Below are 16396 nucleotides of genomic sequence, written 5' to 3' on the forward strand. Positions count from 1 at the left end.
AATTCTTCAAAGTCCAAGTTCTTCAGCCTCGTCTTTCAATCACAAACCACAGTCCTCATTTCTTCAAAGTCCAAGTTCTTCAGCCTCGTCTTTTAATCATAAAACACAGTCTTCAGTTCTTCTTTACCGGAGTTCTTCAGCTTCACTCTTCAAGTCATTTAACCATAGACTCTAATTCTTCCACTTTCTTCAATTGCTCCAATATTCGTGTACAGACTGATTATTCATTAAAACTACAGTTATCTTTCTACGAAGTCCTCCTTTTCTTTACACCCTCCAGCCAACGTTAACACTTAGATAGGCTTCCACCCCATGAGGAGGAATTACATTCAGCCACCTCATTTACTCTCCTCACAGGTAGCTGTCCCTTCAGCCAAAACTCTGTTGTCGGAACCCCAACTTACGCCGAGCGTGAAAGTCACATGATATGCTGTTGTAGATGACTGAGGTGTTATAGAAGCTGAAACCTTTGGGCAGACCACATGCAGCACTAGTCGCTGAGCTGGTCTCACTAACCGGGGCATGCGAGTTGGCAGAAGATATGTCAGCCAATATATAAACCCACTCTAGAGATTTTTTTTTTTTTGAGTGATGCTCATGGTACTCTACATTGCAAACACACAGCAATTAAATTAAGATGCAAATTTGTGTTCCCTACAGGAAAAGGAGGTCTGGAAGACGAAGGGGTATTGTCAGGAGTCCTCAGGACTCTGGAGAGATGGACAAGGTAAGCCAGTGGCACCCCAGGGCGTATCTCCCAAGCCTAGCTGAGGCGGCACATGGTCTGACTCATCTGGGTATTGAAGGTATTTGCAAATTGGTAAGAGCTTACTGGCGTGCATTGGGGTTCTCTTCTCAGGCAAGCAGGAAAGCAATGACCTGTCTTACTTGCATGAGGAAGAACATTTGGTAGGGTAGCACTGACACAGCCATCCCATACTCCTCCTGCAGACGGACCTTTTTCAGGTAATACAAATCGACTTCGTACAGTTAACACCCTGTAGGAATTTGAAATATGTATTGATGTGCACTGAGTTTTTTTTCAAACTAGGTAGAGGCATTCCCTACTGCTACAAATACTGCTGTGTTTACCGCAAAGAAAATTGTGCAGAAATTTGTGTGTAGATATGGTATCCTTAGGAGTAGGAGCAAAGTGATGGCTGAAACTGGACTATTGTGGTCATAAGCACTGCCACTAGTGTTATGTAGCATCGGAACCACTCCCAGATCCCCACTTAACGAATCACCCTCTTTGAATTTTTTTTTTTTTTGGGATGACAACCTCATGCCATGATCGATCCGCACCATGATTTGAAATACACTAATGAGGTGACAGTGCAGTACCTTATCAAGATGAGCCAGCATTTGAGAACTTATCAAAAGACCTTGACACTGTTGATTCCTGATATGCCAATTACTAACTGTCTTGATTGTGAACCAAGAGACTGTGTGATTATTCTTACGCTCAGGTTGCCTAATAGGCAGGTGGGAAGGACCGTGTCAAGTTTTGTTGACCGCACAATTTCAGTGAAAGTAGCTGAGAGAGAGACTTGGGTCCACGATTCCCATTGCAAGAAAGTCATTAGTCCGGAAGGAACTCGTAAAGGGAGTAAAATCGCAGAAATATCACTCGAGAATCTGTTCCATGAAGACTGAGTGGCGGCACTGTTGACCACTACCTGAGCGTACTAAAGGATTACAAAAAAGACCAGTCGTTGTAATGAATTTGCTATAAGCAAGATTTGTTTTGTTCTATCTTTCGTTTTCTTTTGATAAACAAATTTTTTTCCCCAGGACATTCTATTTTTGTGAGTTTTCATGAGGAGTTGAGTGTGGGACTGGAACTGGTTCTGGAGAAAGGAGTGATGTCTTTATAGGATCCCAGGATCAGCCTATCATTTTGTTTAAAGCCAGGGTAAATCAAAGGTCTAGTAGTTACGGAGTTCGGAGGTAATGTGATAGGCTATCGTCTGAGGAATAATGTATTTTGTAGTTATTGTGACCCTATAATTGAAGATGAGTGCATCCAGAGATGTCAGTTAAGCAATAATGTTGAATTTAACAGACATCCTATGAGTGATTACCACTCAATAGTGGGTAAGGTCTTAAACCAAACAGAATGTTGGATGTGCTCACAGGTACCTCTAAGACCAAGTAATGCAGGATTAGTGCTATATTCTTTAGAGTTAGCTGAGGTACTTGAATGACACGGGGGGGGGGATAACGGTTGAAAAAAGGAATATAATATAACTGGACCCCCTAGTCTTAAGATCCACAAGTACCATAGATAAATCCCTGGTATGTTTAAGTGTCACCAATTTCAGGAAATCAGGAAACAATCAAACAATGGCCTATTCACACATAGCAGATAAAGAGCTCATTAATATATGCGGAAGAAAAGTCTATGAGTGGCTCTCCCGAACTCCGAAGGTTTATGTTATCTAGGAAGGATACTACCTGAAATAATAACCCTTGTTCAATGATGAAACAGATTTGGTATACGATTTAGAAATGGAAACAATGTTCAGGGAGTGACAGGAATATATACCATGAATATTTTATGTGTCTCTTTCACAACTTGTTTGTGTTTTCTCCCTCTGCCCAGCAAAACCTCTATCGAATCCGAACATCAGTGTACAAAGACGTAGGTACATGTATGTATGCAGCGATCGTTCAGATCAGACATAGACTGTCCCAGCATACTCTCTAGGTTGAATGTCGTCCAACATCCAACCAGTGGTCTCACGACCGCCGAGCACATGTAGAGGATGTCCCGTCCTCTTCCCTGTCTTCCCCAACTATAGTCCATGTCTGATTTGCGAAATGAATACATACGTGTGTCTAGGTCACCAATTATTGTTTGAAATATCTTTATTATGAAATATGAGTTATGACAGTTATGTGATAGTTTTTGGTTACTATCAAAGGGTGATCTGTCGAAGTAAAATAGCATATTTCAGTATTTAGAATACGCAATGGCATTTATTAATGGATGCATCTACGATGCATGCATCGATACGGTAGGGCGAGAATTACCATAACGGCAAGTTACTGTGCGCATTACGGTAGAAGATGCATTTATTAATAAATGTCATACTGTCACAAAATAGCAAATCACTTATACACGCAATCAAATGTATTACAGCCAGTAATACAAATTACTATAGTGTCTTAAAACATACAGTATCAGATTGCTCCATGGAAGATAGACCTTGGGCTGAGGGAATGTGTAAATAACCGTTGTTTGCCCCAATTGTTTGAGAGTTGTATTTTGAGTCAGTAGATACTGGACTGTCATTGTTACACTAGAGGTCAGAACAAACAAGAACACAATATAACATATGCAAACACAAGCAAGACCTTTGTTTGCTTAATACCTTTCAAGACCACTAAAAAGTGACATTCAGTATCGTACAGACCAGACATTGATGTATGATGTGTCAAATGTATAACATTTATATTCCCCTACACATAGTTTTAAACACATCTAACCCACGGTTTAAATATATTTCATAACGTAATTGTAATAGCAGGAAGTCACATATATGTAGAGATATATATGTATTGTTCCTTAAATATCAAGAACACTGTGTGTGGGATCAAATTGTTCAGGGTCACATAAGCAGTAATCCGGTGGTTGCGAGGATATTTGTCACATATTTCTGCAACAAGTTATTAGCAATACCGGATTCATTTATATTACTGAAAGATAATGTGGTGTGTTTGACTGGTGCTGGGGCGGGAACTCAAATGTAAACAAACAGTAATTACATCTCAGGACTTAGTCATAGCCCACAGTTTGAGCCGACCAATGATCCCTAGTGTACTGGATGTGTCGCACCCCTGGACCAATAACAGAAGACTCAGCCCCAGACATGTAACCTCCTCCAATACACAGTATATATGTATTTCCCCTCACCCAGGAAGCTCTGTTGGTGCAGATTCTAAAATGGAGACCACTGAGCATAGGGTGACGTATACTGGCTGTATCAGATTCTTATGTAACTGCAACTGCTTCATTTATAACTGTAACTCTGTAACCATATTTATAAATGTTATTTTGTATGCATAACTTTTTATATCAAATACATATATCTCTGAGCGTTGGACCTCAGTAATACCATGTGTGCGACTGCTTGCTTTCTCTTAAGGGACATAGAGCTGCGATGTTCAACGCACTTTTATCGTATATGGTAATAAGATGCTCCTTGCATCCGCAGTATATATTAACGCTGACATTTAAATGTTTATTTAAAATAATTAGAAATTCACAATGGTTACCTGTTCAGCTGTTGCTGTTGTTACCAGCCGTTGCTGGTGGTTGTATGTTAGTGGTGTGCTGATTTATAAATCTCACCACTCGTTGTTATGTTCCTTCTCTCATATATGTAATTTCTTTTGTGGGCACTGTTTTACCTATAACTGCCTGTGGGAGGGGTCATAGAGGGGAGGAGCCAGCACACCCAGTGAAGAAATTTAAAGTGAACGGCTCCTTTGGACCCCGTCTATACCCAATCGTACTAAGTTTCCCCAATATATCTTATGGACTACGGGAACAGGATTTACCGGTAGGTAATTGAAATCCTATTTTTCACCTTGTGTTACCACGATCCTATGGGTCCCTGACAATGCACAATGATTCTGAGTTAATGGGACTCTCTCCTACTCAGCAAGCTCTTTTTCAAGCTATCAACTATTTTTGTGCCCTTTTCCTATGGAGCTTCCATTTTTATCAGACAAGCGATATTAAGAAAGATTGCACTGTTGGTGCCCTCAGTGTCTGTACTCAGGATTGGGGTTATGTCACACTGACTGTAAGTAAAATCAAAAGGTGTATTTTATGTATCTGAGCTCCCCCCAAAACCATTTTTTTTATTTTTTTCTGGATGGCATTATCCTTTCAGCACTTCCATGAGATTAGCCCCCTAGAAATGCCACAGTTTATACTTCTGTTTTTAGTGATGGATGTACGGAAAGATCTGTTTGACGCATTTAAGTTTTACAGAGAAACTACAAAACTTCCTATATTCTACCACAGGGGTATCAAACTCGCGTCCCTCCAGCTGTTGTGGAACTACACATCCCAGCATACCTTGCCATACATTTTGTATTCGGGACTGCTGCAACTGTGGCAGGGCATGCTGGGATGTGTAGTTCCAAAACACCTGGAGGGCCATGAGTTTGACACCCCTGCCTCTACCACATACATTTCTGGTTAATAATAAGTGTATTAAATAAGGACATTAATGTTAACTTCCTTGGTATATTTTGATGCTCTTAAGCAAAAACAAATGTAAATAAAACACTTCATCATGAGTATTTTCTTGTTTTTGGTTGTGGGCTTCCTCAAGCTGTTTACACGATATTGTTGTACTGTAGTGGATGCATTTGTCATATTGTCGTCTTCAAAACATGGCTGTTCAGCTAAGCAGGAGGTAAAGGGGGTGGAGTTGAGACAACCTGTAATCAATTGGAGCAATTAGCTATAGCCACAACCAACTTTATTGATATGAGAGGCTCTTGTGAAGCAAGTGCAGAAATATTGTGGTGTCATACATGTCTGTATGGAACCAAGGTCAATAATCCAACTTGTGTACGTTCAATTAAATTAATGGTCGTGATGTTCATCTGCAACGGCAGTCTGAGTAAGCCTGAGCTTACTCAGGCTTGCCAATGCAGGGTGGCTTGCGAGGCCAAGGAAACTGCATCTCGCGACGCAGTCTTTGGCCTCGCCACTCCCGGAAAATGCGGTCTGTCATTCAGGCAGAGGCGTTTGCATCCCTGCGATGCAATCACAGGACCCGTTCTGCACATGCGCAGTTTCCCAACCATCAAGAAACTGCGGGTTGGATTGCTATTACGAGCCATCCTGAATTAGGCCCACTATTCAGAGTTTAGGGCATGTCATTACAGCTTATCTAGCTCTATGTTTATTTTACTCTTGTGCAAATGTTATATTGTTACTTATCTCTAATTATAGAATAATAACTTTCCTTCTACTGGAATGTTGTTGTTTTTTGCACTTGCTGCTCTGATTTTCTTTTTGGCACGGGTTAAAAACAAAATCTTAATCTGTGCTTTACAAGCACTTTGCAGCACTTTCTTGGGTCTCTGCTTTCACTCTCCATCTCTTCCCATGTCAGGAGACTTCAAGGAACCTGGTCAGTAGTAGTGCTGGGGCCTGGTTCCTTCAGTTGACCCAGGGGTCCAACCTAATGTTCTTCCGCATATTCAGTCGATCCCCCCTTGGGCTCAGGTTTTGTCTTGTTCTATCCAAGGCCTGGTTCAGGTATCCTCTTCACTTGACAAATTACTTGACCCTTTTCCAGGTGTTCAGGGGACACTTCTAGATATAGCGGTTCTAACAAAAGAATTTTACAGTCTGGTGAAGATTCCTCTTCTTAGGTTTCTTCTCACAGGGAGCAGGACCTTCCGGAAGATTCTGAAATTTTGTTGGTACTGAAGGAGGACTCTAATATTCAGGGAGTGGACGCTTTAATCAAGGATGTTTGCAAGTGTTGGAGATCTCTCATGCTGATCCTTCAGTGTCTCAGGAATGTAATTTCAAAATAAAATGAAAACAGACACTTTTCCTTACTCTCCTTAGTTAGAGGACATGTGATCTACAGGATAGTTACACCCGGAGAGTAAGTTCCAAATCTTAAAACATTTAAACCTCTCTACCCGCTTCCTGCTACGGATAGATCAAAGTGGGAGTCTCCCCCACTTGTGGATCGTTAGGTATCACAACTATCCAAGAAAACTTCTATTCCCGTCCTGGATTCTACTTCTCTTAGGTATCCCTCTGATAACAAACTTGAATCTACCCTGAAGGGTATTTATGTGGCTGCAGGAGCGGCTCTCAGGCCTACTCTTGTTTTAGTCTGGGTAAATAAAGCAATTGAGGAATGGACAGATCTTATTGCAGACAGCCTTCGTTTGCCTAGGGTACTCCTAGGGCTGTTCTTCCTTTGGTTGAACATATGCAGGTTATTTGGGAGAGGCTTCGATTGATGCAGGTTTAGTCTGTTCCCGGCTATTGTGGCATGTCAGGCTCTCTGGCTATGAACATGAAGAGCGGACGCTGAATCCAAATGATTCTCAGGCTCGTTCGTTTTCTGGTGAGATGTTATTCAGTCCTGAACTTGATGAAATCATTGCCTTGGCAATGGGAGGAAAACTTTCATCCTACCCTCTTTTTCTTCCAGATCTAGATCTTCCACTGGTCCTTCCTTTCGCTCCTTTCGGATTTTGGGTCCTTGAGAGCTACTAACTGTTTGTTTTCCAGTCCACCTAGTTGGTACCGAGGTGTAGTCATTACGAACGGTTACATTTTGGAACATGTGGTGCATTCATTCCTAACCGACACATTGTACAGATCCACTGGTGGTCCTGAACACATGAACTGTTGGTAGCTCCCGAGGACCAGGGTTGGCTACCACCTGCCCAAAAGCAAAAGCCCATAAGTCTTGGTCCTCCCGCCATCCGGAAACAAAGCTCTCAGAAAACCCAGCAACATGACTGGCTTCCCAACTGGTTGGAGGGCGCGTCTTCAGAGGTTTCAGACCATTTGGATTCAAACATGTTCAATGCTTGTGCAAGGAGCACCCCCTTGGTTAGATACAAAATAGAATTTTTACGTCTTCCTCATCTGTATTTTTTCTCCATGGATCTTCCAGCCTGTTGTGACAAGTGGCTGACCATCCAAGGAGCTGTAGAGAGCATTTTGTTAATGGGAGTCATTGTTCCAGTTCCCATGGGTCAAAGATCAAAAGGTTTTTTATGCAAACCTATTCATAGTACGAAAGCCAGACTGTTCGGTACAAACCATTTTAACCTAAAGGCCTTTGACATTCATTTGCAGCTCCACAAATCCAAGATGGAATCTCTGTGTTCAGTGATTGCCAGCATTGAGGTCAACGAGTTTCTGGTATCAATGGATTTTTTGTGATGCTTGTCTACATATTTTTATATGTGAACTGCACCAGTCCTACCTGTGGTTTGCGATCCAGGATGCCCACTTCCAATTCCGGGCTCTTCCCTTAGGCCTCTCCTTTGACCCACGTGTCTTAACCACGATCATGGCAGTCGTCTTGGCTAATCTACGGTCATTGGGAGTTTCGTTCATTCCCTATCTCGATTATCTACTAATATAAACCCCATCCAGGGAACTGCTCTCCCAGGTACAGCTGATCCATCAGACTGATCTCTCATGGATGGATTGTGAATTTCAAAAAGTCCAATCTGATTCCATCCCAGTGCTTGATTTTTCTTGGAATGCTCTTCGACATGTACTTTCAGAGGATCTGTCTATATCAGGACAACATATCAGATCTCCATGCGCTGGTATGACTTGTCATTTAGCGGACAATCTCCATCTGTCTATGCATGCATCTCTTAGAGAAGCTTGTCTCCTGCTTTGAGGCATTCCCATTCGCCAGATTCTCTTCCAGGGAGCTGCAGTTAGAACTGCCCTCAAAGTGGAACGGGTCACACTTTCATCTGTCGCGCGTCATATGCCCCTTCCCTCAAGCCTGTCTTTCCTTTGATGGACTCCTAACACCTCAGAGTGGGTCAGCCATTCACAGTAGAGGATTGGACTTTGCTCACCAAGGACGCCAGTCTAGGTGGCTGGGATGCAATTCTTTTGCAATCTCGGTTCGAGGGTCTCTGGACTCGTGTGAAAGCAAGGCTTCCCATTAATGTTCTGGAACTCAGGGTGATCCTCAGGGCTCTGTTACCAGCTCAACAGCTTCTTAGGCGCCGTCTCATGAAGATCCAGTCAGAAAACACAGTGGCTGCGGAGTACATCAATCATCAAGGAGGCAGAAGAAGTCACTTGGTGATGAGGGAGACTGCACGGATCTTCCCATGGGTAGAGGACAACATTCCAGTCATATCTGTGGTTTCCATTCCCAGGGTCAAAAATTGGGAGGCAGACTACCTTAGCTGGCAGGATCTCCAGCCCGGAGAGAGTGGTCACTTCACTTCACCTGGATGTGTTCCAATCTCTAGTAGACAGATGGGGTCTTCCGGAGGTCGACCTCATGGCATTGTGTCTAAATCACAAGGTTCCCCTTTACTGTTCCAGGGCCAGGGACCCAGTGGCCTATGCGGCAGATGCTCTATCTCTACCAGAGTAATTTTGTCTGTTTTTATCTCACCTTTTCCACTTCTACCTTGAGTTCTCCAAGGCATCAGGAGGTAACATATGACGATTATCCTGGTAATCTAAGATTGGCCTCACTGTGCGTGGTACGCAGACCTGATCGGTATTCTCATCTCGGACCTATGGCCTTTTCCACTTCATCCAGATCTGCTCAGTCAAGGGCCGTTCCTTCATCCAGACTTGCCTCCCACTTAATTTGACTGCATGGCTGTTGAGACCACAATTTTGAGAGCTCAGGGTGTTCCGGGGCAGGTTATGCAAACCATGCTTAAGGCTCAGAAGCCGGTTTCATCCCAGGTATATCATCACATCTGGAGAGCATATCAATCTTGGTGTGAGACAAATCCATTGTCTCATTCTTTCCGTATTACCCATCTTTTGTTTCTTCAAGCGGGTCTTGATGCGAGCCTCCATTTAGGCTCTTGAAATTGCACGTGTCTGCCATTTCCATTTATTTTCAGTGCCGGTTGGCTTTGCTTTCAGCAGTTCAAACGTTTCTGCAGGATGTTCTTCATTTACAACCCACCTTTCTACCCCCCCATGGTTCCATGTAAACTAAATTTGGTTTTGAATTTTTTTTACAGATCAACTTGTTTAAACTTCTTGATTCTATTTACCACAAGTACTTAACTTGGAAGACTATCTTTCTGTTGACAATCCCCATCTTGTCTTCCATGATGATTGAGTGGAACTTCATATTGTTCCATCATTTATGCCTAAGGTCTCAAAATTTCATATCAACTAATCCATTGTGGTTCCAGCTCTTCCTAATGCGATTTCGTCTTCTGAACATCTCTTAGATGTTGCCTGAGCTCTTATAGTTTATGTTGCCTGGACTTCCTTCTCTGCGTAAAACTGGTAACTTGTTTGTTATTTGTGACACCCACAAGCAGGGCTGGCTGGCTTCCGAGCAGTCGATAGCTAGATGGCTTTGAGCTGCCATTCACTCTGCTTACATAACCAAGGGCCATCAGGTGCCCTTCAGGGTTTCAGCTTATTCCACTCTGTTGGTGGGTGATTTGTGGGCTGCGCGTCACGGGGCCTCTGCAGAACAGCTGTGCCTTGCTGCCACCTGGTCGTCCATGCATATTTTTGTCAGGTTTTACCTGTTCGATACTTTGGCATTCACAGTTGCAGGGTTTGGGTGCTTCAGGCAGCCACAGATTGCTCCCTCCTAGGAGAATTGCTTTGCAATGTCTCCAGTGTAGCACCAGTGTCTCTCAGTGGATGAATGAGGATTTTTGTACTTGCCCCTAAAATCCATTTCTCCAATTCAATGGGGGACCATGAACACCCTCCCTGCACGTCTGTGTCCTTTTGGTTTGGTTATTTGTGTTTGTTTTGTTTGTGGTTTGTACAGTGGCTCCTTGCCTTTTGGGCTGTTTCTTTATTCTGTTGTGCTTCTCTCCTCTCCAACTCTTTGTGCTTGGCTAACCTTATTCTGAGTCATGATGGGTATAGGTGGGGGAGCCTTTTTTAAATCTATTCAGATTCAAAGTGCCAGGCTACACAACCCACTGATTATACCCCAGTGCAGTGCCAGTGTCCTCCTTGGCATGGGAGAAATGGATTTTGCTGGTAAGTACAAAAATACTGGGGGGGAGGGGGGGGTTTCAAACAGTCTGTAACATGACAGTTTAAGAACGGATTGGCTGGTACTTTATATCTTTACAAGGCTTAGTACAATATACCACTAAATGTGTTTGTGTGCGCACAGGGCAGATGCTTTCCAGTTCTGTACTGCAGTTTCCTTAGCTATACATAAATCGCATATGTTCTATAAGGGCAATCTTGTGTAAGAAAGGGGTGGACAATTTCTTTGAACAAAGACAAGCAAGGCTAGCTTTATAGCAATACTATTTATTGCATCTTGTATTTTCCATTCAGTAATACATTGCTCCTTTCTTATTTAGCATGTTGGGGACCTGGGAAACATCTTTGCTGGAGATGATGGGCGAGCAGTATTTAGGATTACCAATGTACGCGTGAAGGTAAGATGGTGTTTGTGAGCAAATGTTCCATGGTTTCAGTTTGTCCATTACGGGTGTTTCTTGTTTGACACTGACATTTTAGATCATGTAAATGCAGACTGCCATAATACTAAAACGCTACATTTTGCTTTAAAGGTTTGGAATGTTATAGGCCGCTCATTAATGGTGGACAAAGGAGAAGATGACCTTGGATGTGGCAGTCACCCTTGCTCTAAAGTTACAGGCAACTCGGGCAAAGGGTAAGAAATCTCTTTTAAAATGCTAGAATGTAGGAGGACTATGTCACCATCATACATTGTTCTATTTGTTTTTTCTTTTAAATTGTGTGTGCGAGGGAGTATATATAGTAAAAAAGGTGCAGTTAAATTGAAAACTTTTTTTGTTTAATGGAGTTTACTTTATCACATTATTCACAAATGTCTAAAGTAATTTTTATGAACACAGCTGTTAAGAGATGAACCTTGCATGAGAATGAGAAAAATTTACTTAGAATTTATGCGTGGAATTTGTGAATATGGGGGGGGGGGCAGATTCAGAGATGGATGCAGTAGCACAGCGGCTGTGTCTTGATCAGCAGCAGCTGTGTTAAAATATGTAAAAGCAGCAGTAAGCATCTTGCATAGAAAGACGCCCACTGCACGCTTTTGTGCTGCTCTGTTGCGTCCGAAGATGCAGCGTCAGATTCCCCTGCGTTAACTTTGGTCATCTGCGTAATACTCAGAATTGCTGGTGTTTTCATGCTGCCGAGGCCAGTGAAGCATAAAACGTTGTGTACACAGCCAAGCGGCACACAGTTTTCTCCTGCAGGGTCCACAGGTTATCCGCAGGATAAACATTGGGATGTGAGGTAGCGACAGCGGATTGACACCAACGATCAAAGCTTTCGGCCTCCCAGAATGCAATGGGCCAGTCCCCTATATCCCCGCCTCCTGGCTCGGGCAATTCAGTATTTTTGTTGGTGCGGCAGGAGCCGAACCACTGTCTTTAGGATGCTGATTTTGGCAGCCCAAAAACTAGTTTGTTTAATTTGTTTTTATAGTCTTAAATTTTTTGAGCGAATTTTCTAAAAAGCATCTTACATGCACCTTACAGTCGCTCCAACAACTCTCCGCCGGGTCGCGACAACACATACCCACGTGTACAGTGCTGTTTTGGTGGGTGCCTATGCTGGATGTACTAGCAAGTCGAGCAGACATTACCAGGCTGTAGCCAGAGCACTGGGAGAAGGTAAGGCGTCAGTTCCGCTTAGTGAGGGAGTCGCAAGACACAACCACACTGTTTCGGGAGGAAACTACCGGACAGTAGCTGGTGCGGCTGCCACCTAGGGTGCACCAGCACTAGGACCCAGGGATTATAGGCTCCAGGGATTAGTGTGAGGCCGCAATCCCTGGGGTTGATGTCGGCAGTGGGGAGTAAGACGCTCCCCCTGGTCGCCCCTCTCCCCCGGTTCATGACCAGTTTCCTCTGAGTTTCCCGCCATGAACTGATTTCCCGCTTCCATCTGAGACACTGTGTATCTAAAAGGTCCCAGTCACAGCATAGGCGGCTGTATGACTGATGCGTTGGTGTTCACTTGGGCGTCTGTGTTCACTGGGCGGTTGTGTACACTATTAGCGTCTAGATCCACTCAGCATTCACTAACGTATTAATCAATCCTGGAAGCTGGGTGAAGTCTCCCTGTATCCCACTCTTCTGAGCTGGGTGATACAGCACTAAGTCTCTATCTACCATTGAGTACGAATGGTTGAATAAGTGCCTGATGCATATGAGTCTATAAACTATTGCTGCTGTTTCTTCCGCTGTGCGACTGAATACATTTAAAGTCGAAATAAAATAAAATAAATAAATAAAGTTTAAAGTTTACGTTATAAAGTAAATAAGTAATATGTTTCTCCTACATACTTGAAATGTATCTGTAGTTGAATATGTGCTCATTTGCTTATACGAATATATAACCTGTGACTGATTGCTAGTGTGATTGCTGACTTTACTATTTCTGTGTCAGTTTCTGTGTATTATGATTCTCAATGCTGGTGCAAAGCAGGGAGGAATCGGATTGTATATCACTTTAACAAGTTTTAAAGTTATTTCAGTCACAAATTGTGTAGTTAACACTGTACATGTGTGAGATTTGTTTATCATGTCTAAGAGAGGCAAGGGTGAGGAGGATACTCTCTCCACAACATCACCAACACTCATTTCATGTTTGTCTTGAAAAGCTGGGTTAACCTCTTAGGATCTGGTTCAAAATAAATTATATGCAAACTTTTAGCTTTCACCAAAGCCTCCTGAATAATCAGAGGCAGGCACAGGTTCAAGCTGAACCCCCATGGGCTACTTTTGCACAAACATTATCCAGTATAGCGGAGCGGATAATGCCAGGTCTTATATCAGGGATAGGTTACCCTATTAACCCTACATGCAACATTCCACCTTGGATTTATCGCATACAGTACAGGAATCTGCAGCCTTTCAACAAAAACAAGCTTAAAGGCTGATGAAAAATAAATCACGTACATATGAAACAACATCATCACAGTCTACACATGTTTCAGATGGTGACTCGTCGGAGGATGAGGGCTCATCACACTCCGGGTCTGCATACGGAGATGAAGCTCAGTGGACATACCTGAGCTCATTAGTGCTATGAAAGCCATTCTATCTTTAGAGGAAGCAGCAGAGCCTTTGTTAAAATCTAAGGCACTTGTGTTTAAACGTCCCAAAACAGGAATGAATTTCCTGGGTCAGAACAGCTGATGGAAATCATGCAAGAGGCTTGGGTAACACCCTGTAAGAAGTTTAGAATTCCAAAGAAATGGAATTCCCATTTTCTCCAGCTGGGTCCACAGGTTATCCACAGGATAACAATGGGATATGATGGAGCGATAGCAGATTGGCACCAAACAATCACAAGCTTTCAGTCCTCCCAGGATGCACTGGGCCCGTCCATATATCCCCGCCCACTGGCTCACGCAAATCAGTTTTGTTTGGTGCGGCAGGAGCCGGACCATGGTCAGGAGGCTGCTGTTTCTTGGCAGCCCTAAGCTTTCTTATTTTATTTTTATAGTCTTACTATGGTTTTTGAGTGATCTTTCCTAACAGCGTCTTATACGCATATTGGAAAGAGTCGCTCCAACAACTCTCCGCCGGGTCGCAACAACGCTTACCCACGGTACATTGCTGTCTCAACGTGCGTCTGTGTCGGATATACTAGCAGGTCAGCAGACGTTACTAGGCTGTAGCCGGAGCACGGGGAGAAGGTAAGGCATCGGTTTCACTTAGAAGGGGAATACGGACACAGCCTCATTGTATTGGGAGGAGACTACCAAACAGTAGCTGGCGCGCCGCCACCACGAGTGCTACAGCGCTAGGCCTTAGGGATCATAAGGCACCAGGAATAGCATGAGGCTGCGATCCCTAGGGTTGATGTCAGCGATGGGGAGTCAGACGCTCTCCTGGTCACCCCTCCACCCAGTTCATGACCAGTTTACGTCAGTCTCCCGCCATGAACTGTTGCCTCACTTCCATCTCAGACGCTAACATGAGGGGTCTCGGTCGCAGCATAGGCCGCTGCATCTGTTTTCACTAAACGCTACCGCGAGGAGACCCGGTCGCAGTACAGGCGTCTGTATGCACAGTGTGTCTGTGTTCACTTAAAAGTTCCCGGAGCGGCAGTATACACTAGTAGCGTAAGGATCCACTCAGCGTTCGCTAACGTATTGATCAATCTTGGAAGTGAGGTGAGTCTCCCTGTATCCCACTCTACTGAGTACTGGTTATACAAAAAAGGTAGATACGCATGTCTTTCAATTGGTGTGAAAATTTACATTACCTCATTAAATGATTAAATCATTAAATGATGTCATGGATAGGAAAATAGATGTTTAAAAAAAAAACATTTTCTCTGACGTCCTAGTGGATGCTGGGAACTCCGTAAGGACCATGGGGAATAGCGGGCTCCGAAGGAGACTGGGCACTCTAAGAAAGAATTAGGACTACCTGGTGTACACTGGCTCCTCCCTCTATGCCCCTCCTCCAGACCTCAGTTAGAATCTGTGCCCGGCTCGAGCTGGATGCACACTAGGGGCTCTCCTGAGCTTCTAGAAAAGAAAGTATATTTAGGTTTTTTATTTTCAGTGAGATCTGCTGGCAACAGACTCACTGCTACGAGGGACTTAGGGGAGAGAAGCGAACCTACCTGCTTGCAGCTAGCTTGGGCTTCTAGGCTACTGGACACCATTAGCTCCAGAGGGATCACAGGCCCAGCCTTGGTCGTCCGGTCCCGAAGCCGCCGTCCCCCTTGCAGAGCCAGAAGCAAGAAGAACGTCCAGGAAATCGGCGGCTGAAGACTCCGGTCTTCATTAAGGTAGCGCACAGCACTGCAGCTGTGCGCCATTGCTCCCCATGCACACCTCACACTCCGGTCACTGATGGGTGCAGGGCGCTGGGGGGGGGGGCGCCCTGGGCTGCAATAAGATTACCTTACATTGGCACAAAATACACATAATATAGTCATTAAGACTATATATGTGTAAAATCCCCTGCCATATATCCATAAAAAAAGCGGGAGAAGTCCGCCGTGAAGGGGGCGGGGCTATCTCCCTCAGCACACTGGCGCCATTTCCTCTCACAGCTCCGCTGGAAGGACGCTCCCCAGGCTCTCCCCTGCAGTTTCCAGGCTCAATAGGGTAAAAAAGAGAGGGGGGGCACTAAATTTAGGCGCAAATACTATATATATATATATATATATATATATATATAGCTGCTATAGGGTAAAATCACTCATTATAGTGTACATCCCTGTGATTTATAGCGCTGTGGTGTGTGCTGGCATACTCTCTCTCTCCCCAAAGGACTTTGTGGGGTCCTGTCCTCAGTCAGAGCATTCCCTGTGTGTGTGCGGAGTGTCGGTACGGCTGTGTCGACATGTTTGATGAGGAGGCTTATGTGGAGGCGGAGCAGGTGCCGATAAATGTGATGTCACCCCCTGCGGGGTCGACACCTGAGTGGATGGATATGTGGAAGGAATTACGTGACAGTGTCAACTCCTTACATAAGAGGTTTGATGACATAGCAGATGTGGGACAGCCGGCTTCTCAGTCCGTGCCTGCCCAGGCGTCTCAAAAGCCATCAGGGGCTCAAAAACGCCCGCTACCTCAGATGGCAGACACAGATGTCGACACGGATACTGACTCCAGTGTCGACGACGATGAGACTAGTGTACATTCCAATAGGG

The 16396-nt window shown here is 44.1% G+C and overlaps 1 protein-coding gene across 4 annotated transcripts in view; it reads left to right on the top strand.

Annotated features, from left to right (window-relative positions):
• Window positions 1-16396, top strand: part of CCS (copper chaperone for superoxide dismutase) — a 356173-nt gene that overhangs the window by 260941 nt on the left and 78836 nt on the right. For all 4 annotated transcript variants that reach the window (XM_063945156.1, XM_063945154.1, XM_063945157.1 and 1 more), the window contains exons 6-7: window positions 11083-11160; window positions 11296-11399. In XM_063945156.1, coding sequence (XP_063801226.1) covers window positions 11083-11160; window positions 11296-11399 — 182 coding nt within the window. The remainder of the gene's footprint in view (window positions 1-11082; window positions 11161-11295; window positions 11400-16396) is intronic.

This window comes from Pseudophryne corroboree, chromosome 11, assembly GCF_028390025.1.
Source record: "Pseudophryne corroboree isolate aPseCor3 chromosome 11, aPseCor3.hap2, whole genome shotgun sequence".
In the NCBI taxonomy this organism is placed as follows: Eukaryota; Metazoa; Chordata; class Amphibia; order Anura; family Myobatrachidae; genus Pseudophryne; species Pseudophryne corroboree.